Here is a 22717-nt window from a genome sequence, read left to right as displayed (position 1 = left end):
GTCACTCCAGCTTCAACCAAATTAGAAATAGGATAAGAAATGAGCTGAATGGGAATCAGGGCCGTACTGGCCAAAGCAGGCACCAGGCGTTTCCGCAGTGCCCGCCAGGGTGGGGCCGGTTCTGGACCCCTAAGGGGGGGGGGGGCGTTTTTGTTAATGGGGCCGGTTTTTCAGCATGGCTCCATTATGAGGCCCCTGTCAAAAAGCAGCTGCAGTGTTTACATGCGCACCCCGCTGACCCCTCCCCCCATAGCCGGCCTGACTCTGGTTTACGTTCCCAGTCCGGCCCTGATGGAAATTGAATTGAACGGGTATTTATAAAGGGCACTGTCACTCAAAAAAATTAGTATCCTGGCGCTAATACTAAACAGCTTGAAAGGGGTGGTTTAAATGAGGGCGTGACAGAGTGCGCCAAAGGCTTGAAACAACCATTTCGCCAGGGTCTTTTTAAAAGGTTGTATGTTAGTACAACGCATGCTTTTACCCCGCATGCCATTACAACGCGGGGATTACAACGCAAGTCGTTACAACAACTTGCGTTGGGGGGTGCTGGATAGTGGAATAGTTTAATTTTCTATTACAACTCCAGTCCCCGTGGATAGTAGGGAAGGTGTTGAATAGAAAATTAAACTATTCCCTATCCAAGAGCGCCCTCCAGCGAAAGTCGCTGTAACGACTTTCGTTGTAATCCCCGCGTTGTAATGGTAGTGCGGGGTAATAGTTGCGTCGTAAAGGATGTTCCCCTTTTAAAAGCATCTTCCATATTTATGAATCGGAGATGCATTGGCAATTGAATCCATGCCTTGGTGCCTTTTACCATGAATGGTTTTCCACCTCGAGTTTTTAATCTGAAAGAGGGATTCTTCAGCAGATTTGCGTTTGAGGATCTCAGTGTTCTCAGGGTCTTGTTGTGGCTGAATCTGGCAGTGAGATATTTCGGTCTTGTGGCCTTGAAGTCCTTAAAAACTAGCAACAGGCAGTGTCTTAAGCAAAATTCTTTTAGGAAGCCTTTTTAATGCGGTTGACGCCGAGCTCCATTTCGGGAGCTGTAGCACCATTCTGGCTGCTCCGTGTTGGACCATCTGAAGTTTATGTATTAGCCATTTTGCACGTCCCACATACAAGCTGTTACAATAATCCAACCTGGAAGTAATCTCCAGAGTTTGTGCCGTTGCAGGGAACAGCTGAAACCTAGACAGGGCGGGATAGCAGGTGTGTGAATGACAACCCTTTAACACCACAGGCAGGTATTCCCTGGTTATTTACTCATGGAATTATGGGCCTATTAACGAATTTCCAGAGGATGCATAACCTGAACATTGTTATGGTTGTATATCTCCTAAAAATTCATTGTAATTCAGTTTAAAAGTGGGTGTCCAATTTAGGCCCAGGAGGGTCAGATACATGCCATATTTCAGGATAACAGCCGACTATTTGTATAGTTCACTATATTTCGTCGTATATGCAATGCAATTATATGTGCCTATCCTGAAAAGGTGCATGGGTCTGGACATCCTGAGCCTGTGTCTGGCGTGCATGATTTAAAAGTTGTGGATGACATTTTGGTCTTTGATGGGATGTGATCATAAAACAATGCTGGGTTTTTACGGAGTTTTCAGAGATGTTTATTAAGCGCTGTGTCTTGGAGTTCCCTTGCATCAGCCTACCCTTGCAGTTGTTGTCTGGCAATGGTAACTGTCGAGCTTTTTGTGTGTGTGAGTGCATACTTTGCATAGCTTTTCTTTTGAATATTCTGAAATAATGGCTCAGATTTACTAAGGGTTACACTTGCATGGTGTTTCACAATTTTGCTCTGCCTTGAGCAATGCGAGCACCCATACAAAATATTAGTAAATAACCCGCAGCGTTGTTACTCTGGTAACTCGTGAGCATACTTCACAAACATTTCTCTGCAACTGAGTGGACAGTGGGCATTCATGTGGAGAAGCTATGGAAAGCCGGCAGTGCTTAATTTGTAAAAAAAAACAAAAAAAAGTAAGTGCAAGGGCCCGACGTATTTCTCTGGAGGGCCCTGCAGCTTGAACGACCATCTGCCGGTCAGTGCTGCCAGTACCAGCGCTATCCATGAACCATTACACTCCTACAAATGTGACAGTTTTGACTATTCCAGTTGTCATATGCTCTGTTGATGTGTTCATTTAAAACATAATCAGACACCGCCACCATGTGGGAGACTGTCAAAGAGCAGGTGTAAGAAATAGGTGCTGGTGGGGGGGTACCAGAAAATGCAGGCACAAGTTAAGCACTGCATTATATTCGTGTACACTAACATAAAATGAGGACCTGGCAATAGTAAAAGACAGCTTTGCATGTGGTAGGCACACGTTAAAAGCCCCTGGTCCTTGGCGTTCTAGTGAGAAAGGTACATACTTCATAAAACAAATTAAACCTATGCAGATTTGCATACCCCTAGGTCTTACCGTCCCATCTGAGCGCTGCACAAAGTAGGGCCAACCGAATGATTAATGGGCCCGAGACTTGCATTAAATCTCTGATTCATTCCAAAAGTATTTTTGTTTGTCTTAATTTGGGAATCTAAATTCCCTTCCCCTAAAATTCATGGTCCTAAATTACTGTTGTTCTTGGATTCAGCCGTTTTTCATGATTGCCCCAAAGGCCAGGAATGTGCACGCAATCCACTCCAGTTTGCTGAATGGCCGGTTGATGTTTATGCTTTATGATGACATGAGCTTTCTGGAACTAAAGGACGAATCCAAGGCCAAGCCGCGCGGTTCTCATGTGGCCCGCGCTGCTGATAAGCAGATGATGAAAGCAGGCAATGATTGGGCTTTGTTTTCCGCCTGAGAGGACTGACCCATGAAGGCACAGCTTTTATAGTAAACTATTGTGGGAATTTTTTATTACCAGCCCTGAACTTCAGGCGGTTACTTGATTTATAACAGGAGGAAATGAAGGTTCTTTCTGTTGTTTTAAGAATCATGTTTGTTTACTACGATGAATCACTCGTAGGTTTCCATTCACATATGGTGGAGCAAGAACACACATTATCAACCAGCTACACAGTAGAGTTTACAACCTCTCAAGAGGCTGTTTCTAGATAGAACTTGTCCTTTGAGCATTAACTCCACAGAACCTGCAGTGGTTCCAAGGGGAAGCAGGTGAATGGAGAAAGGAGCAGGAAGAAACCACGTGCATACAGCAATTATGCACGAGCTGGCTCCCTCCATCCACTTTTCCTGCTTCCTCTCGAGAGGGTCTCCACTGAGAATTCAGAAGAAATGACGTCAAGTCTACAGCTACAATGGTTAATAATCAGAGCCACTGCAATTATGCATCAATGAAGGACCAAATTATGCGGCAGGATCAGTTAAATTTGACAGCAAGAAAAGGCAATTGTTTCGCTATTTTGGGAAACTCACACACATTAGTTCTGTCTGGGTAAAAATTGCACCTCATTAGTACCCATTTATCACCGGAATACAGTAATGAGCTTCTGAAAGGTGGCCAATTAATTTTTGAAGAGGGTGTGCTACTACGCACACCACACTAGTATGGTACTTTTAGAAACTTTTGAGCCGTTTCATCTAGAAACTATTCAGCCAAGAACTTTTGATTTTACTAAAATGTTTATAATATACTTACATTTAGCCACCTGTCTTTATTCATTGGTCTATTGTTGTGCCATTCACATTTTCCTCCGCCCACTACAGCGTATAGTATGGGGCAGTAGGTCAGCCGATTTAAGCCACTGGTTACCTTCATTTTGGTCTTGTACAAGGAGCACATCTGCACACAAGCTAGTTCCCTTCAGTTCCGGTGCCTTTGTTTTTACTTTATAATTACTTTAGTGTCTCCTGCCAATGCTGTTGTAAATTCCTTTTAAAGTATTTTGCTTTTTTGACGGCTGCTGTTTCACAGCATACCAGATCAGATTGTATCCATGGGAAACTGTTCTGTATTAAGTTATCATCTTTTCACTTTTATCTTTCTTTCTCTCTCTCTCTCTTTCTTTCTTTCTATCTTTCTTTCTTTCTTTCTTTCTTTCTTTCTTTCTTTCTCTTTCTTTCCTTCTCTTTTTCCCTTCTCTTTCCTTCTTGTTCTTATTTATTTCCTTCTCTCTTACCTTCCTTCTTTACTTCTTTTGTTCTCCTCTTCTTTCTTTCTTTCTTTGTGCCTTTTTCTTTCTTTCTTTCTTTCTTTCTTTCTTTCTTTCCTTCTCTCATTCTTTCTTTTATTATCTCATTCCCTCTTTCCTTCTAATGGTCTTTCTTTCTCTATTTTCCTTTCTTTTTCTTTCATCCTTCTTTCATTCTCCTTTCTCCTTCCTTCTTAGTCTTTCCTTCTTTTTCGTTTCTTCTTTCCTTCTCTCTTTCTTTCTCTCTTTCATTTTCTTTCTTTCTTTCTTTCTTTCATTCTTTCTTTCATTCTTTCTTTCTTACTTTCTTTCTCTTTCATTCTCACTTTCCTTTTCTTCCCTTCTCTCTTTCTCGCTTTCTTTTCTTGTTACCTTCTCTTTCCTTCTTTTTTCTACCTTCTCTCCTTCTCTATTTCTTTCGTTGTCCTCTCCTTCCTTTCTTTCTTTCTTTCTTGCTTGTCTTTTTTCTTGTCATATTTATTTCTTGACTTTTTTCTTGCCTTATTCCTTTCTTGCCTTTTTCATGCCTTCTTTCTTTCTTTCGAGTTTTTAAACTACACCAACATGCCTGCCCACCTCTTTCACACATTTGCTGAAGGTCAGTTCTCAATTGGATGGTGAATGAGCTACTAAAATCCCATGTTGCATCTTTCTTACAAAAACATGGAATGCTCTGCCCGTTGCTAAAAGAGGTCGAGTGGCTCCATTCAATCTTTTTTTCGTTTTTCCATTTGATTCATAGTTATTGTGGGTTAATCATTTGTGTGACTGGCAGAAGAAAAACAGGAACCATGGAAGAAATGATAAAAATAATATTGTTCTGACTGCCTTAAAGACATTTCTGAGGCCTAATTCAATGCATCCCAGAGGAAATAGTCAATCAAAATGTTGATTTTTTGTCTTGCAAAATAAGCACAGATTTTAAGTGTTTGGCAGCACTGACCAAGCCAAAAGGTTTGGCTTTTGTATAATGCTTACAGACAGGCATACAATATTCGTGCTTCCCCTGTTACAGCTCACACATACATTTACAGACAGGATCACTGAAAGAATATCGGAAACAAAAATATTGTGTGGACAGAATATCGTGTTAAAAATATCAAGGACCAAAATATTGAGAAGGTATGTGCAAATATGTAAATATAGATTTACTATTCTTAGCTCCACATCTACTTACCTTGAAGATATATATATCATCAGTAGAGGCTCATGGAGGGAGTGCCGCAGGGCGGTGGGGTGGGGTGGGTCGAGGGGTAGTAAACTCCAGCTCATGGCCGACCGGAGTAATGTAAATAAATAAATAAATAAAACATATTTCACTGCGCGCACTGAAACGCCAAAGGCGTTTCAGGGACCTGCGTGTGCTTCTAAATAAACAAAGCAAAACGAATGGTTTTAAGCACATGCAGGTCCCCATCAACGAAATCAGTCCCCAGCACCAAAACACCCGGTAGCCAGTCCGTCCCTGGTTGTGAGGACTGTCAGGCAAAAGCCCCAAGAAATCGGGGCTGACCAATATAGGAAGAATGCGCTATATAGGCCAGACAGAGAGGACACCCCTCCTCCCTCGAGCCTAACCATGAAACATTTTTTATCCAAAGTGTAAGGTAGGTATATCTAACCCCAATTCAAATTAGTGAGCCACTTTTTGAGTTAAGATTTTATGGTGCGTGCCATTAAAGCATCAGGAAGTCAGTTAAATACTTCTAAAAATTATTATAGAAATTGACTAACTGATTTTAGGACGTAACCAGCAGAGGCTCAACTAGAGCCAAATTTCGGGGAGGGCTAAGAAAAAATGTCGGGGGGATGAATATTTAGGCAATAGGCTGAGTGGAGCTGCAGGGGCTCTTAGAAAGAATGAAACAACAGCAAGGCCTCATTGGTCTTTTAAAGACCTGTGAAGTGCTCGGGTACAGCTGTGTCTGTGCCCGGGAAGCTGTCTCATCCCGGGCTGCCACACACGACGGGGTGGGAGTAGAGGGGGGGGGGAATTGAAGCCCAATGAGTCCAATGGGTGTTGCGCGCCTGGTGACCAGCAATAGACTTTCTTAAATAAATGTATTGTGTTGGCCAGTACTATCATTATTATGCTCCATTTTAATATTATATTTTGTTCTATTCATCCAGATGTCTACTTGACCCTTGTTGAGCCCATGAACAATATAACCACATCGCTTGGGCAAACAGCAGAATTACACTGTAAAGTGTCTGGAAGTCCTTCACCAACGATACAGTGGTTAAAAAATGATGCCCCTGTCGTGCAAGAGCCAAGAAGGATTTCAATTCGTGCAACAAGCTATGGGTCGCGATTAAGAATACGGAATCTTGATACAACGGACACTGGATATTTTCAGTGTGTTGCAACAAACAGCAAAAGAACTGTCTCTACCACTGGTGTGCTGTTTGTCAAATTTGGTAAGTTTTTTTTTTTTAAATCATGCTATTATACTTTGTGGGGGGTAAGAAAAACACAATAAACCTGGCCAGATGCAAACCAAATTTCCTCGTATATTATTATGTTCAAAAAGTAGAAACACTTATGCTTCATATCTATCAGTGTATGTCTGATAATACGGTATATTGAAATTTTGTATACATTGTGCTAATAATGCCATCATAGAGCAACACACTTATCAACAACAAATTGATTTTCAAATTCTGCTTTAGCCACAGCTCTGTTTACAAACTATTAAAGTTACATGATTAAAATCGCAAATCTCTGAATACATCTATGGGGTACTCGCAGAATAGTTGAAATCATCCACTCAGAAATAACTTTTGCAAAACAATAAAAAAAAACATCAATTGAAAAAAATTATTGCAACATTATTTAAATTATTACCATAGATTTCATTTGTGAATTAATCTTTGCCCACAGCACTGAAATCGCTCTCACATCTGTCTGACAACATTGTCTAGCTGCCCAATAGTAGAGCGATAACATTGTTCCAGGTGTTGGTATCGATTTCCTGCTCATTCTATCACAGACTATTTGTGGATTATCAGCTGCTATAAAGAACTAATCACTGATAGATGTGCTAGCACCGAATAGCTTAGAAGAATTCTAGATTTCTCTGAGGTTACTGTAGCTACACTGAAGAACTGCAGCAGAACTAGGGCCAGGACTGCTTGCATTAACCAGCAAAATCATTATGAGCTCATTAGAAAAAAGATGTTTATTTTTTTATCAGTGCATTTTTTAAATCATACTTAATGAATTGTAATTTTAAAGATACACATATTTGTTTATGCTTGTCAAACCCGGTTATGTTGAGGGCCAGGGCAGCCTATTTTCGTATCACAGCAGTACTTAACACTACTCAGTCTGTACTAAGTTATCTGTGTTGTGTTAAGTTGTGATCTAACAATGAGGTGTCAATCCCTCCCTCGCTCTCCCAGTCATTGCTTTCTCTCCCGTTAAGGTTACAATCCCAATCTATGGGCTCAGGAAAGATTATGCTCTGGTTCGAATGGCTTCAAAAAGGTCACGCTAGCTTGATAAGCAACTCAATTCAATGCATTTATAATTTCCTTTGTGAACAGTCTGATGTGGGTCCATCAAGTCCACCCATGCCCCTTAGTCTCTTGTCCGCGTCTTCAGGTGAAACCCCTCGGTTTAACTGCTGGCTGCTTGCAGTAGTTGGGCTGTGTGGCGGATGTGGGATGCACTCTCGCCCTCACGTCTTGACTCTTCTGTCTCAGGGGAAACTCAGCAAAATTGAAGACTGATTTGTAGGTAGATAATAATGATCAAGAGGGTAGTCCTATTACATGATGGTACAAATAAGGTTCACTTAGATTCAATTAGATGCTACAAATATTCTAGCATATGGCAAGTTTGCAATACTCCGTACAAGCTACAGAATCAATGTTCCGTGTGACTTGATGCATATCTTCAGGTCTTGGCACCAACTTCAGGTCTATTGCACAAATATATTCAGGTAATTCGTAAATATTTTCGGAATGTCTCTTATTGGAATCCCCTCCTAGCACTTTTGAGTGCAGCTGGGGATGAGCTACAATTGACCATAATCTCTAGGTATATTTTTTTGTGGGAAACGTCGTTTACAACGCGGTCATTACATTGCGATGCCATTACATCGCGGTTTTTAGAACGCAAGTCGTTACAACGACTTGCGCTGGATGGCGCTCTAGGACAAGGAATAGTATAATTTACTATCCAACACCTTCCCTACTGAATGTAGACTTGAGTTGGAATAGTAAATTATACTACTCCTAAGTCCAGCGCCCTCCAACGCAAGTCGTTGTAACGACTTGCATTGTAAAAACCGCGATGTAATGGCGTGCGATGTATTAGCATGCGTTGTAATGTCATACAACCTTTTTTTGTACCAATCATTATAGCTTGATCATTGATTTCACGTGGATGAGATTCTCGTTTTCCACCTACGTACATAGATTGGATACCAAAATTATAAAGAATGTTGGTACTTTAATGGTGTTTGAAAGTGCAATCAAATGAGACAGATATACTTGTATGTAAGAGGCTGCCCATACTGTAGACTAAATAACTCTTTGAAAACTAGTTTTGAATTAAAGGTATTTGTTTGAACAATATGAATTTTACACTATTTTTTGCAAACTTTTATTTGTGTGGCACATATTTAATATCAATTAAACTCAATAACAGCTCTTCAATCACATGGTATTACAGAACATTTCCTTTACCTTGGTAAAACTTATTTCCATTGGAGTAATGCAAAACATATGAAATGCTAAGTGACCGCTCTTGGGAAAGGGAACCTGTCAATCGCTTTGCTAAATTCCTATCAGATTAGCAAGTAAAATGACAGCAACAGGAGAAGGGGGTAGAGGCAAGCACATCTTCTACTGGATGTACATTCAAATCTCAGTTTGTAAACAAAGTGTATGGGTTCAATTGCACTTTACCAACAAGTGATGTTGGTTGGGCATTGTTGGGATGTGAATATCCTCTGCATGGTAAATAGGAATGTACCCCTTCCGTCAGTGCCTGATTGCATGTCCTGACTTATTTTGGACCTGGCAACATGCTTATCTAGCATGTGGGCAGAGCGCTGGGAATGTCCCTGACAATGTGAGGTCCAGGACCTATCCTGTGACTTAAAAGGGCACATACATTTGGTCTCAATGTAGGAAGTGGTCTACTGTCCATGCCTTAGGTTTATCATATTAAGCAGTGGTTAGAACATACAATGTTTTGCATTTTAGTATTTTTTATATTTTCAGTATGACCAGATTGTTTTTCTGCATCCCCTTATGTCCCTCGTGTAAAGTTCCTTTGTGTTATGATGCACATAACTTTGCACAGACATCCTGTGTGCCTGTTGGGTGTGTGTGTAGAACACGTGTAGCACATGTAAAATAGGAAGACTTTGTGTGTTGTGGAAATCTGAGTACTGGAGCCTTTGGGATCCACTTTGGATACCCCTGGTTTAGCATGGTACAAGACATGCCTTTAGCTAGGATGTGGAGTCCAGACATTGAAGCGAGGAGGATGGAGACAAGCCACCCTCTGATATTCATCAGGGCTTTGTTGGCAAAGGATTGCTGATTAGCTCTTCCTGAGTGCTGCCATTTGGTAAATGCAAGAGTGAGAGGTGAGACGGCAGTTTATATTGTTCAAGGTGAGAACGTTTCTAAGCGGGCCTGCTTTTTTGCCTGCCTCTGATTACTACTTCAGGAAGTATGTGCAGAGAACTCCCAATTCATTGTGTCCATGTTGTGGATACTTCTGCTTCGATACAGCCCCATTGCTCCCCACTGTGAGAAAAATCACTTAGCTCAAAGGCTGTGTTTGGACGGGAGCCTGAAAATGATATCTGGTAGAGAAACCACCCAGGCCAGTTTTAAAGTCATAGAGAGTGGACCCAAATCCCTTGTCTGGAAACGTGTATAGAAATTCAATCCTAACTACCCCACTCTTTTCCATTCCCAGGTTCTTCATGACGAAGTTAGAGGGTGCTTCACAGAATAATCAAAGAGCTTCTGTGCAACCAGGGTGGTGTCCCCTGGCAGCCAGTCTTCCAGTGAGAGTCACCTCCTAAAGTCAACACTTTCTTCTGTAGCTAAAGGCCACTTAAAAGGCAGCCAGAAGAAGTGGGTCTGGCCCTAGCCGACAAGAGACTGCTCAGGAGGAGAAGCCCAGCATATTCCCGCCAAGAGGAGCACCAGAGAAAGCTGACCCAAGAGAGTGATCGAGGAGTGAACCGTGCTGTAAAGGGATGCACCTGTCCAATTGGGCCGCTGGTGCTGTAGTCAGATGCTACTGCGGACCCAACTCCCCGAGACTGTACTTTGAATTATTTCTGGAGTTGAAATAGTAAATTATACTACTCCTAAGATATGCATCAAGTCACACGGAGCATTGATTCTATATGGGAATGTAGCTTGTACGGAGTATTGCAAGCTTGCCATATGCTAGAATATTTGTAGCATCTAATTGAATCTAAGTGAACCTTATTTGTACCATCATGTAATAGGACTACCCTCTTGATCATTATTATCTACCTACAAATCAGTCTTCAATTTTTCAATGATTTGGGTTGTGTATGTGTAAATATCAATCTGTCTAGGAAGACCTTTAGAGCAGTGCCTTAGCCAGAATACATGTGTCGTTTGGAATCCCCCCACACAACAGATGTGAAGTCAAGGCCATCTAATGGGTGGCTTCATACTCTGGGCTGTGGCTTTCGAAAAGCATCACCACAAATGTCTGGCATTTTAGAGTTATTGTTCAAACAATCGAGGTGCTTGAATTAATCTGGCAACCTGCCATTGATAAATATAGTAATTCAATTGTGCTTCACCAGCTCATCAAATGTGGTTCACTCGATGGAATGTGTATGCCACATTTATTATGGGTAAAAAAGAAAGGATCGGTTTTGTATAATTTTGGCTATAATTTTGCCAATAAGATTTCCTCAGACCTGCAAAACATGAAACTATTTTTGATGGATAAACTCTTTGCATCACAGGGGGGCCCATGTGCTCTCAACAGCAGAAATCCTCCTCAAATCCTGTCCAACTATCTATTCCCTACATTGTGTCGTTAGGGTGTTAGTGTTCATATGAGAAGAAGTGTGGCGAGCTCATGCTAAAGATGCAAAAACGTCATTATTTATACCCATGGATAAATGTGAGGCCACAGATGGATGAGTGGATGCGACCAACAGACTGACAGATTGATTGGCTCCTTGCATGTGTGTATCACTAGGTGTGGTGGTAATATCTTAAAATATTGCACAGAATTCTTCTTTGACAGGAGGGAAATCATGGCTTCTCTCCCTGCCAGTAGTTACATTCCCGTCCATTTTTTAAATGAAATGTGTACTCACATCAGTGCTTAATTTGAGCCGATGATTGAAGGTGGGACCCATCGGCACACATTTTTGCAGACTGGGCACTTGACCTAGAGCAAGAGAGAGGAAAATATTCAAGGGGGTGAAGAAGGAAGAGAAACACAGATAAAGAGTATCAAAGACAGAAAGCAGAGTCCTGCAAGAGTAAGATCAAGGTGCAGGGAGTGTCTGGTGGTGTATTAAAGAGGCATCAAGACTATGCACACTGGTATTTGGCACCCCCGACATTTGATAGCACTGGCTGTGGGCTTTGGAAACCACAGTGAACTATGGGCCAAGTACCTCTGGCTATAATCTTTAGGTTATCATCTTATCTGATTGGTTTCTGCCAGAGTTCTTGGCTCCCTATTGTTGACCCCACCTTTCAGGACAGTGGTCAGATTTTGCCACTTATATCACAACATTCTCCGCTGAGGCATTTCCTTTCTGCCATTCCAACGCAGGGTCTTGGGTAGGACTCATGCCATACTTTGTCTAGATTAGCCTTTTTTGTGTCCCACAATGGAACTACTTGAATCTTCTCTGGGAGCAACCATCAGTGATCATACAACTATGTGCCTAATACACTACACTGGGTGCTGTTGGGAGAAAGATAGACTTTAACCCTAGAGGATTTTCAGTTAATTCAAATTATGCACAATCTGAACTCTTATGTTCTTAATGGTTTCTATTGGCGTTCAACTGTTCATAATGGTTTCAGCTGATGTCTCACTTAAACAGTTCCTGTTTGCATAACTGGTATTATATCGGCCAAAGGGTCAACAATCAATATGATAATACAATAGACAAATGTTAGATTTTTCTGCTAACCTCTTCTTCTACTTTATGCTTTTAGGTCCACCTCCAACATCGAGCCCTGGATCACCGTAAGTGTAACACTGCATGCCAGTCAAAGTGTGCCTTGCCAACAAATTATATCCTTAATGAGGAATGTGGGGTGGGGTGTCCAGCTTGTTTATTAAGGTGTCAAATCTGAGTGTTGTGGTTTTGTTATTAAAATAATAGCTAAATAAAGGGTGTCTGAACCAAAAAGGCTAATAGTCCACATAATATATTTGTAAACCCATTTCAAGTAATGTCTGACTGTATAATGTGGTCAAAAATGTGCTAATAACTCTGGTATTTGCAATTATGATGAGGAGATATTGCACAGTATTGCACAGTTTGCTGTGTTTTTGCCCCATGTTTACTGTGCCACTCACAATCTGCCCTATATTGAGTCTATTCCGAACCCTTCCCACTCCCTAAAATCTGGCCCGTACCCCCCACCTGTAATGTAATGTAGGGGACACTTATATAGCGCATCTATCACTCCATGGAGTATCTTGGCGCTCAACCAGATGGAAAACGGTTTAGGAAAAGATAGATCGATGGGAGCGCTTAAACCAATGCTGTGCAGGCTCATTCTGTAATGTAGGGGACACTTATATAGCGCATCACCTCTCACTCCCTAAAAACGTACACCAACCCCCAAACCTCCAAATAACTAACACTAACCCCTCCCACCACCTAAAAACTAACACTAACCCTTTACACCCTCTAAAATCAAACTTGTACCCCTCCCAACCCCTAAAAACTATTAGGAACCCCTCACCCCCTAAAAACTAATACGACCCTCCCACTCCCTTAAAACGAACTCCAACCCCTCCCACCCCTAAAAACTTACACAAACCCCTCCCACCCCCTAAAAACGATCACAAACCCCCAACCCCTAAAAACTAATATGAAATCCCCACCCCCTTAAAACTAACTCAAACCCTCCCACCCCCTAAAAACTAACACAAACCCCTCACACTCCCTAAAAATGGTCACGACCTCCCCAACCCCTAATAACGAATACGAAACACCCTAAAAACTAACACAAATCCCTCCACCCTTTAAAATCTACCCCGACCCCCTCCCACCCTCTAAAAACTAACACCCAACCCCCCTTCCCCACTATGAACCCCTCTTACATCTCCTGTTCCTCTGACGCTCCTCAGGACTGTTCATCCCAAACACTAGACCGTCTTCACCAGAACCGTGGTTCAGGCTAAGTCATTCGTGCAAGTCATTGTTCGGCTTGCGTGACTCCGGAACTTGTTGATCCGGAGTCGTTGTTTAGGATGTTCCCCGCTTAAGACATATGAGGGTTTTGGATTGATTGTTCTTAATAAATCTTCAAAACAAAAACAACAAAAAAATAGTTGTGGAGGTCAAAGATAATTAAACGAGTAGCACATTTGCTTTCAGCACACCAGACCCCCATGAAGCACTGCCTGGTACTGTATGATTGGTAATTTATTTATTTATTTATGTATGGTGTTTTATAAAGCACGAACATGACCCAAGGGTCTCAGAGCACTGTACATATGAAAGATAAACATAAATGACGAGCTGATACATAAAAAGAACATCTAATAAAAACAGATAGCAACTTTTAAGAACTCCAGTAAGATATAGTATGTAGTTACAGAGTACTTAATAGGCCTTCATTCATTTATGACACATTGGAATAGGTTCTCCAGGGTAGTTGTTCATGATTCTGCTTTGCGGTGGTTCCGTTCCTTGAGTTACTGCAGGCAGCAGAATAGACAGAAAGGAGGATCCTACTTCACAACTGACAAACCTCACTTACATTGGTACATGCCTCAATCAAAATAGGTTTGCCCATGCCTCCACCAATGGTCCTAATTGAGCTTATGTTTGCGGGTGGCATGGGCAGGACTCCTTGAGACCAGCTAGGACATTTGGATAAGGGCTTTGAGGTTCACCTTCCTATTGTTGGGAACCTAACTTGCAACCCAACAGCCCCCATTCTGCATTGTCATTCTCATGGGCCCTCCTTTGAAGTCCCAACAGAAATGACATTTCTGGGCATGAAACATGCTAGGGCCAGGCAGCATGGTCAGGCAGAAAGAGGTTGTTTACCCAACCCTGCTCTCCTGCTGCATACTTCCATTTCGGGGAATTTTACATTACTGAGTTCCCATAAATCTGGTCAATCTTCTGGGACCAGGCAACCTCTTTTGTATTCCTGTTTTTTCTCTGCTTTATTTTCACATGACTTACTGTAAAAGGACACACCACTGTCAGCGAAATCTTGTTGTATATTGTGTGAGAAGGCCTTTGTTCACTTGATTGAAAGAGTGAATGCAATGCAAACTTGATTATAATGCATGAACGGTGCACAGCTGTGGCGAACAGCTTTAAGCCGCAGTTTTAATGAACCCACATGAAAAGTACAGTGATGTGTTAAATTGAATCTGGATTTATATGTTTTGCGCGTTTACCTGTTAAGTTCACAAAGCTACTGCGGCAATTCGTGGGTGGGAATTGGGAGTTCAGAGGAAGCTTGTGGTTGGTGGGTGAAGTTAAAACAGAATTTGAGATAGAAAATATAGAATACAGAACATACATTTTGATGATTCCAGAAGTGTTGAGTCAGCCTTTACTTCCGGTGTTTACCTTTTCTCATGTTCTTCTTAGTGCAGCTGAGCAGCATTGCCTTTTTTTTTACAAAAAATAAGGAGCGGCCCATGCAGGTAAGAGCGGTGAGGCGGGGTGGGAGGAGGGATTCGACAGACAACGACGAGGGGAAATTATTTATTTATTTAATTGTCCCTCATCGTCATCTGTCGTACCCTCCCCAACCTGCCCACCTCTCTTACCGGCGTGGGCCGCTCCTGCAAAAAATAAGAATTAAGAACATTGTAGTTTCTTCTCCTAACCTTCAGTCATCTGCACACATGCAGTTAATCAGATGGCTGTGGCTTTATGTAGGCCACCCGGTGAAGAGGTCAACCAATATGGTTTGCAGAGGACAATTGCCTTTTTGCCATAACAGTGCAGCCATTGTTTCTCCGGTGTGTCAATCAAGCCAGCCACAAGTTGGCAGAGGGAGACAGGGGGAGGCAGGGGGGGTCCGCCCTTGAAGGACCTGTTTATTCAACTTAATGCAAACATTAAATAAGGAAATAAACCTTCACTGGCCCACAACAAGCTTTCAGTGAAGCAATAAACTTTAAGTATTTATTTGTTTCCTAATTCTTAGAAAAGGGCACAAAGCGAAGGTCATGATGACATTGTCAATTTGTTCTCTGGAATGGCGCGTCCCTTGACTGATGGCAGGGAGATGCGATCACCTGCTGCGTAAAGCACTAATCTCCAAATACTAGACTGTAAAAAAGATTATGAGGTGTGACACTATTTATCCAGATAATTAGAAACATGCTAGGCCCGTGTGTCTGGCCATGTCAAGTGGTGAACGCGGCGGTGCCTCAAGTGCTGTTAAAGGGCTCCGGGCCCTGACTTCAGAGCGTGTCAACTTTATAGATCTTGTTAACAGCAAGAAGTGTGTGGTTCTCTGTTGGAAAGAAAATGGCGCCACAGGCTCATTTTTACAGAGGTCTATCTGTTCATTAGTTTTGTCTCATATTTACAAGCACATGTTCCTAAATTGTCGTGGGATGTGGTTAGGAGTGGGCCATGTTAACAGATGCATTGAGGGTCTGAGTTATTACATTTTTTTGAGCATGTAGAACTGAATGTTCACATTCGGCAAATAGATTTTAACAGAGATTAAAGTACACGGCGCCCTGTCCTGAGTGACTTTTTTGAGATACTAATGGGGAGCGCAGAATGAGAGACATTAAGTGGACTCTTTTTTTTGTAAGTTCAGAAACATTTATTCTAAATCACTGCATATTATGTATACACAGAACGTCACAAAGTATTGAGGAATTTGGTTTAGTGGTTACTGCTGGTGTATGCACACAAACACAATTAATAACGCACTAAATGCATAATAATTGTTTTAGTATAAATACAGTACGGGAATGACGAGACAGGTGCATTATAGTACATCCCTAAGTCTAACAATAGTACTCAGACTTAGTCATTGTAAGCGTGTTGATGTTTCAACCCATAACTAATTAGACCGGGACGTAATCAGGATGGAAAATATTCTAGAAATAATGTGGCATGACATTAAGTGGGCTCCTGCCCCCTGCGGCTTAAGTACAACGCATTAGAAGCTTTTCAGAAATGAAAAAGAGCAACATGGGACTGATATACATCAAATAATATGCTTAACCGCTCTACTGTAAGCCGGGATCAGGCATGCTGTACAGAGAGAGAGCTTTATTCAAATCACAGGATATAATATGTTCATTTATTTAACAAAATTGTTTTGTTCCTGCAGTGAATGGCTATTTGAAGATGCTTTCAGAATAAAGGTCTTTCTTAGGCAATGAGATATGTGTTCCTAGCTCCATTGTATTTTTCGGAGTTAATTTATCATTTATTCCAAACGAAGGGGTTAGTCTGGTTGTAAAATGTAATCTTCTCCTCTAGGTAACAGGCGTCCAGGTGATGAGCGACCTTGAAATTGATAACTTGTGTTCTCTACTTTGTGCTTTTTCTGCTGTAGGCATTGCAGAATGGTCTCTGTGTCATGACAACAATAGAGGGCCAGCTGGAAGGGATTAAACACAACACTGAGTTGTGTGAATGAAGGATTGAGGAAGCAAATATGTGAGGGAGCAAGAAGGCTAACACATAAATGGTGCACAACATAGAACTAATGGCTTTGGGACAGAGTATGAGAAGCAAATAAGGATGATCAATTTGCTGTTTATTCCAGAGGCTTTGACCTTGGCTTTTGACTTGGGAAACATTGTATGTCACCCACACTTATGTAAACCCGCCTCTTCTATGTATGTGTTTTGGACCTGCAGCCTATGTTTTTACTAACCTTGGCACCACACCTCCATTTTAGATATTGCATTATCGTCAGGCTTGACATTGCTCTTGACCGGTTGCAGCAAGTCATCTTGATGACTCACGGCTATTGCTAAAGTCAAGTTTACTTATTTTTTAATACAACTCTGTACAGCCACTTTACAACGCCTGTAAGTATAATTGTGAGACTTCGGGTCCTGAAGTCTAGGTAAATGTTGATCTTTCTTGCTTGAGATTTGAGACAACTATTTTTTTATGACGCAATTGATAGTGGGGCATGAGTGCAGTTGGTGAGCCCCAAAAAGGATGTTTTTTTTTAATCTCCTTGAAGGCATTTATCATTAGTGCGTACTTGCAGTTCTTGATATCTCTTTTCAGGGCTTTCCAGAGTTGAAGGCCCAGCATTCTTACAAACTTTGCCTCATGTTACTTGCAACTAAATTTGGCTTGGTCATCTAACTGAGGTGCTGCATCTGAGGGTGCGATTATCGATGAGTTTCTCCTCCATTTTTAAGATGATACGGTTGTTGATAGCCACTTTTCTACCTTATTGAATTGTAACGATGACACCAACATATAACCATACAAGGTTGTCGTGATGAAGTCCCCATACTAGTAAGATCATAGGCTTGAAACATTAACAGATCATAGCAGACGATTGCTGAGTTGAATATATAGGTATGAAGACTGCTACATTTTTCCATATTTAAGTTGTTGCTTTTTCACTATTAAAGCTACTATATTTAGCACAGGAAACGGTTTCTAATCAATTAGCCATCTGCACTTCGCATTACACACATGTGGATTCAGATGCTACATGTATTTGTTCCTTTTTTTTTTTTAAGTTTGAAGTTTATTGAAGTATAAAGAAACAATGACAGAAAGTGAAAAAACAATCATATGTTACGAAAAACAAGAAAACTCTCTTACAAAATGGCAGAATCTATGAATAGAACTGTACATAAAAAGGGATACGTAATAATGTTCATAAACATAAGGAAGTGAAGGAAATAAGCTGATTAATAAAAACGTATAAGTGATAAGAAGTAAGCAAGTACATTATTGAAATACAATGAAAATTGAAAAATGCATTCACGGTGGTTTTTGAACTTCAACATTACGAATGGAAGAAATGGGGGGGAGATGGGTGATTCTGGATAAATATTCAGTAAGGGGGATCCATAATAGGTCACGTTTAATTGCTAAAGAAATAGGGGAAACAAAATTGGTGTCTAGACGATGGTTAAAACAGACTGCGTTCCACCACGCGTTAAAAGAAACATCGTTAGCCTGTTTCCAATGTGACGTAATATGGTGGAATGCAATGGCAATCAAGAGATCAAACAATTTATGTTTCTGTGGTGAATCAATGAAAACAGGGGAAAGTGAACCTAGGAAAACATGGACAATGGAGAAGGGAAAACTAAGGTTGAAAATCTTTTGAAGTTGGGACCAAACCAAGTGCCAGAAACGCAAAATGGGAGGACATTCGAATAGCATATGTGTGAGATCAGCCAAAGGGCATGGACAGGACCAACAAGTGGAGGGGGTGTCTGAGGAGAAAGATGACAGAAGGAATGGAGTAAATAGAGTGCGATTGTAAATAAAAAATAAGGTTTGGGTAGTGTTAGCAGCTCTGGATGTACAGTGAAGCTTAGACCAAAGCTTATCCCATAACGTGAAAGGCCATATTTGAGACAAGTCTTTTTCCCAAGCCAACTCAACCCTAGATTTAGTGCGAACAGTAGAAAATTGCATAGATTTATAGAGAAAAGAAGCAGAGAGTGAATGGTCGAGGGCATTAGAAATCGAGAGATGAGTGGTAGGGATAGAGTTAGTGTCCGGAAGTGAAGAAAGGTATTGAGTGAGGGAAGGAATGAGTGATAAATATTGTTTACGAGAAGAGGAAGGTAACGAAAATTGAGTTTGGAGATAGTGGAAAGGGAGAAGTTGAGTATCAGAAAGAAGTTGAGAGATCCATTTTAAGCCAAGAGAATGCCAGGATTTCCAGTAAATTGAGCGATTACGGATTTTAAGATGTTTATTATGCCAGATAGGTTGGGTATGGGTAGAGGAAGTAGAGGGATAAGAAGATAGTAAATATGGTTGTAGAAGAGCACGGGAGTGAGAGATAATGGGGGAGCGGAGAGATGTAACATTAGAGGAGAAGGAAAGAACCTCATTAAATTCATAAGGGGAAAGGAAAGAAGATTCTAATGTTAACCATAAAGGAGGATAAGAAGGAAGATCAGAAGAGAGCCAACGTAGAGCTTGTTTTAAGGAAAAAGCTTTGTGGTAAAGTTTGAAATGAGGAAATTTGACGCCACCGAGGGATTTGTCTTTTTTCAAAGCAGAGAGGGCTATTCGAGATTTCTTTCCCTTCCACAGAAATTTTTGCAGAATAGAGTCAATCGATTTGAAATAAAAGTCCGGGATACGAATGGGAATCATAGAGATGGTGTATAGGACTAGAGGTGCTAGCATCATTTTGATGGAGTCCAGGCGACCCCACCAAGAAAGGAAAAGAGGGTTCCATCTATTGATAGATACATTAAGCTTATTGGTAAGGGCCTCAAAATTAAACTTAAGAGTGTCAGAGAGGCGAGGAGCGAACCATACACCCAGATATTTAATCTTAGAAGGTTGCCAAGAAAAGCCAGAGTCATCAAAGAGATGTTTGTGACAGAGAGGGTTTAAAGGGAGGATTTCGCACTTGTCCGTGTTGAGACGATAGCCAGAGACAGTAGAGAAGGAGGAAACTTGGTTAAGAAAGGAAGGTAAGGTAGTGTGAGGATTTGAACAATAGAATAAAATATCATCAGCATACACTGATAATTTGACTTGTTGGTGAGAACCAAAGTGAAAACCCGAAATGGTGTCATCCCGTCTAATCTTAGTTAAGAAGGGTTCTAGAGCTATAATAAACAAAAGAGGAGATAGAGGGCATCCCTGGCGGACACCTCTTTGAAGGGGAAAATAATCGGAAGTCATACCATTAGTAAATATTGAAGCACGGGGGCAGGAATAAAGTAAAGAAATAAGGGAAATGAATTTAGAGGAAAAACCGAACCAGCGAAGAGCTTGAAACATAAAGTCCCATCCTATTCTGTCAAACGCCTTCTCGGCGTCGAGAGAGATGGCAGCTAGAGGAGTCGAAAGGGAGGGGGCTTTACTCAAGATGTTGAATAAAACACGTGAATTATCGGATGATAATCGACCTTTAACAAAACCGGATTGCTCCGGGCCTATGAGTTCTGGTAATAGAGGGTCTAATCGAAGAGCTATGAGTTTGGCAAAAATTTTATAATCTGTATTTACCAGGGAAATGGGGCGATAGTTTTTACACAAAGTATGATCTTTGTCCGGTTTGGGGATTAAGCAAATTAAAGCTTCTTGGAAAGTTCCCTGAGAGGATCCAGAAGTCACAAAGGATTGAAATAACAAGAGTAGTTTAGGTAGAAGAAGGGAGGAAAAATGATTGTAAAACTCGATGGTGAAGCCATCCGGTCCAGGCGCTTTGCCCCGACGAAGGATCGAGACAGCATGAGAGATTTCAGAAAGAGAGATATCTAAATCTAGCGAATTAAAGTCAACATGAGAGGAAGGAGGGGAGGGGATATCTTGAAAATAGGCAAAGAGATCAGTAGGGTCAGGACTGGATTCAGGAGTGTATAAAGTTTGGTAAAAGGAGACAAATTGAGATAAGATGTCCTTGTCTTTAAACAGAGAAATACCAGCCGGACCTTGCAAAGACTCAATTTTGGTCCTTTCCTTTCGTATCTTGAGATAATTGGCTAAAAGTTTACCCATTTTATTTTGACCACCATAGTAGCGTGAGTTACATTTCAGAAGAGAGTTTGAGGCTGCATTAGTGGTAAATTTATTAAAATCTAATTTGGCAGAAATAAGGTCGCGAAGAGAAGATTCAGAATTAGAACGATAATAAGCATATTCCAATTTCTTAATTTTATCTAAAAGTTGAGTTGACTTGGAAACGGACTGCTTTTTCTTTTGAGAAACGAAATTAATGATAAACCCGCTGGCAGCCGCTTTAAAGGAATCCCATACCATGACAAAGGGAGAGTCGGGGAGGTGATTGAGTGTAAAAAATTCAGTGGTAAAGGCAGTAAATTGAGTGCAGAAAGTGGGGTCGAGGAGTAAAGAGTTATTAAATCGCCAACGTCCTGAGTGAGGAGAGAATGGGATAAGGTCAATATCCACAAAGACGGGGGCGTGGTCGGAAATTAAAATGGAACCAATGTCTGAATGAGTGGCAAGCTGTGCTAGGGGTTTACTGAGGAATAGGTAATCAATGCGGGATTGGGAATGATGGGTGGGCGAATAGAATGTATATTCTCGAAGATCAGGATTACATAGTCTCCAAATGTCAACCAAAGCATTATTTCGAATAGATGTAGTAAATTGAGAATGCATCTTAGAGGGAACATACTTAACTCTGGAATTCCGATCAATAAAGGGGTCTAGGACTTGATTGCAATCACCACCGAAAAGAACATATTGTTCATTGAGAGTAACCAATTTTGCAGATATAGAAGGCCAAAACAATTTATCAATACCTGTAGGAGCATAGACGTTAAAAATAACTATAGGAATTTTATCAATAAGAAGGTTAACAAGAACCCATCGGCCATTAACATCACATTCTTGAGAAACAACTGAAACTGTTAACTTTTTATGACATAAAATAACGGTGCCATTTTTCTTACCCAGAGCTGGAGAATGAAAAACATGTCCCACCCAGCAACGTTTGAGTTTCAGAGCCTCCTGTTCTGAAAGGTGGGATTCCTGAAGGAGGGCAACATCAGCTTTGAGCCTAGTCAAATGTGTTAGAATTCTTTGACGCTTAATGGGGTTGTTTAACCCCTTAACATTCCAAGTAACTACACGGAATATAAGTCATCAATAAAATGATATGAAAGAAAGAATGGAGTAGAAAGTGAGTGGAGAAGTGAGAACAGTGATAATAAGAAATACAAAATAGAGTTTGTAAGAGAAAGAAGCATAGGAAAATACTGAGAGCGAAGAAGAGAAAATGATAGGAGGAAGGGAAGAATGAAAAAAGTAGAAGAGAACAATAGAAAAAAGAGAAAGAAGCGAGAAGATGTTAGAGACATACCAACAGAGAGAAAACAAAAAAGACAGTGGGGTGACGACGCCAGAAGAAGACGACATCGACCACAGAACTCACGCCACCGAGCACCTGGGGAGCCAGCAGAGGATCAAAATTGAAGGGAAGCAGGAAACACCGGGATGAAGAAACATGGGAAGAGGAACTGTAGGAAGAGAGAAAACATGAAAGGCACATTAACGGAATATATGGAAAAACAAATACATAAACTGCAAATGACTAGAACAAGGTCAAACAAGGCAAGGGATACACATCAGGATGTAAGATACAAAAATAAGATACGTTAGGGTAACAGAAAAACACATCAAGGTATTTCAGCGTGGGAAAACATGGTTGATTAAACTACTCTTGCAGTGTCCATACTGT

At 41.0% G+C, this 22717-nt stretch overlaps 1 protein-coding gene across 1 annotated transcript in view; it reads left to right on the top strand.

Annotated features, from left to right (window-relative positions):
- Window positions 1–22717, top strand: part of ROR1 (receptor tyrosine kinase like orphan receptor 1) — a 715144-nt gene that overhangs the window by 570435 nt on the left and 121992 nt on the right. Inside the window, exons 3-4 of the mRNA XM_078669199.1 lie at window positions 6248–6535; window positions 12317–12347. Of these exons, the coding sequence (XP_078525325.1) occupies window positions 6248–6535; window positions 12317–12347 (319 nt within the window). The remainder of the gene's footprint in view (window positions 1–6247; window positions 6536–12316; window positions 12348–22717) is intronic.

This window comes from Lissotriton helveticus, chromosome 1_2 (assembly GCF_964261635.1).
Source record: "Lissotriton helveticus chromosome 1_2, aLisHel1.1, whole genome shotgun sequence".
NCBI classification, from domain to species: Eukaryota; Metazoa; Chordata; class Amphibia; order Caudata; family Salamandridae; genus Lissotriton; species Lissotriton helveticus.
This window is presented reverse-complemented; position numbering and strand designations above follow the sequence as displayed.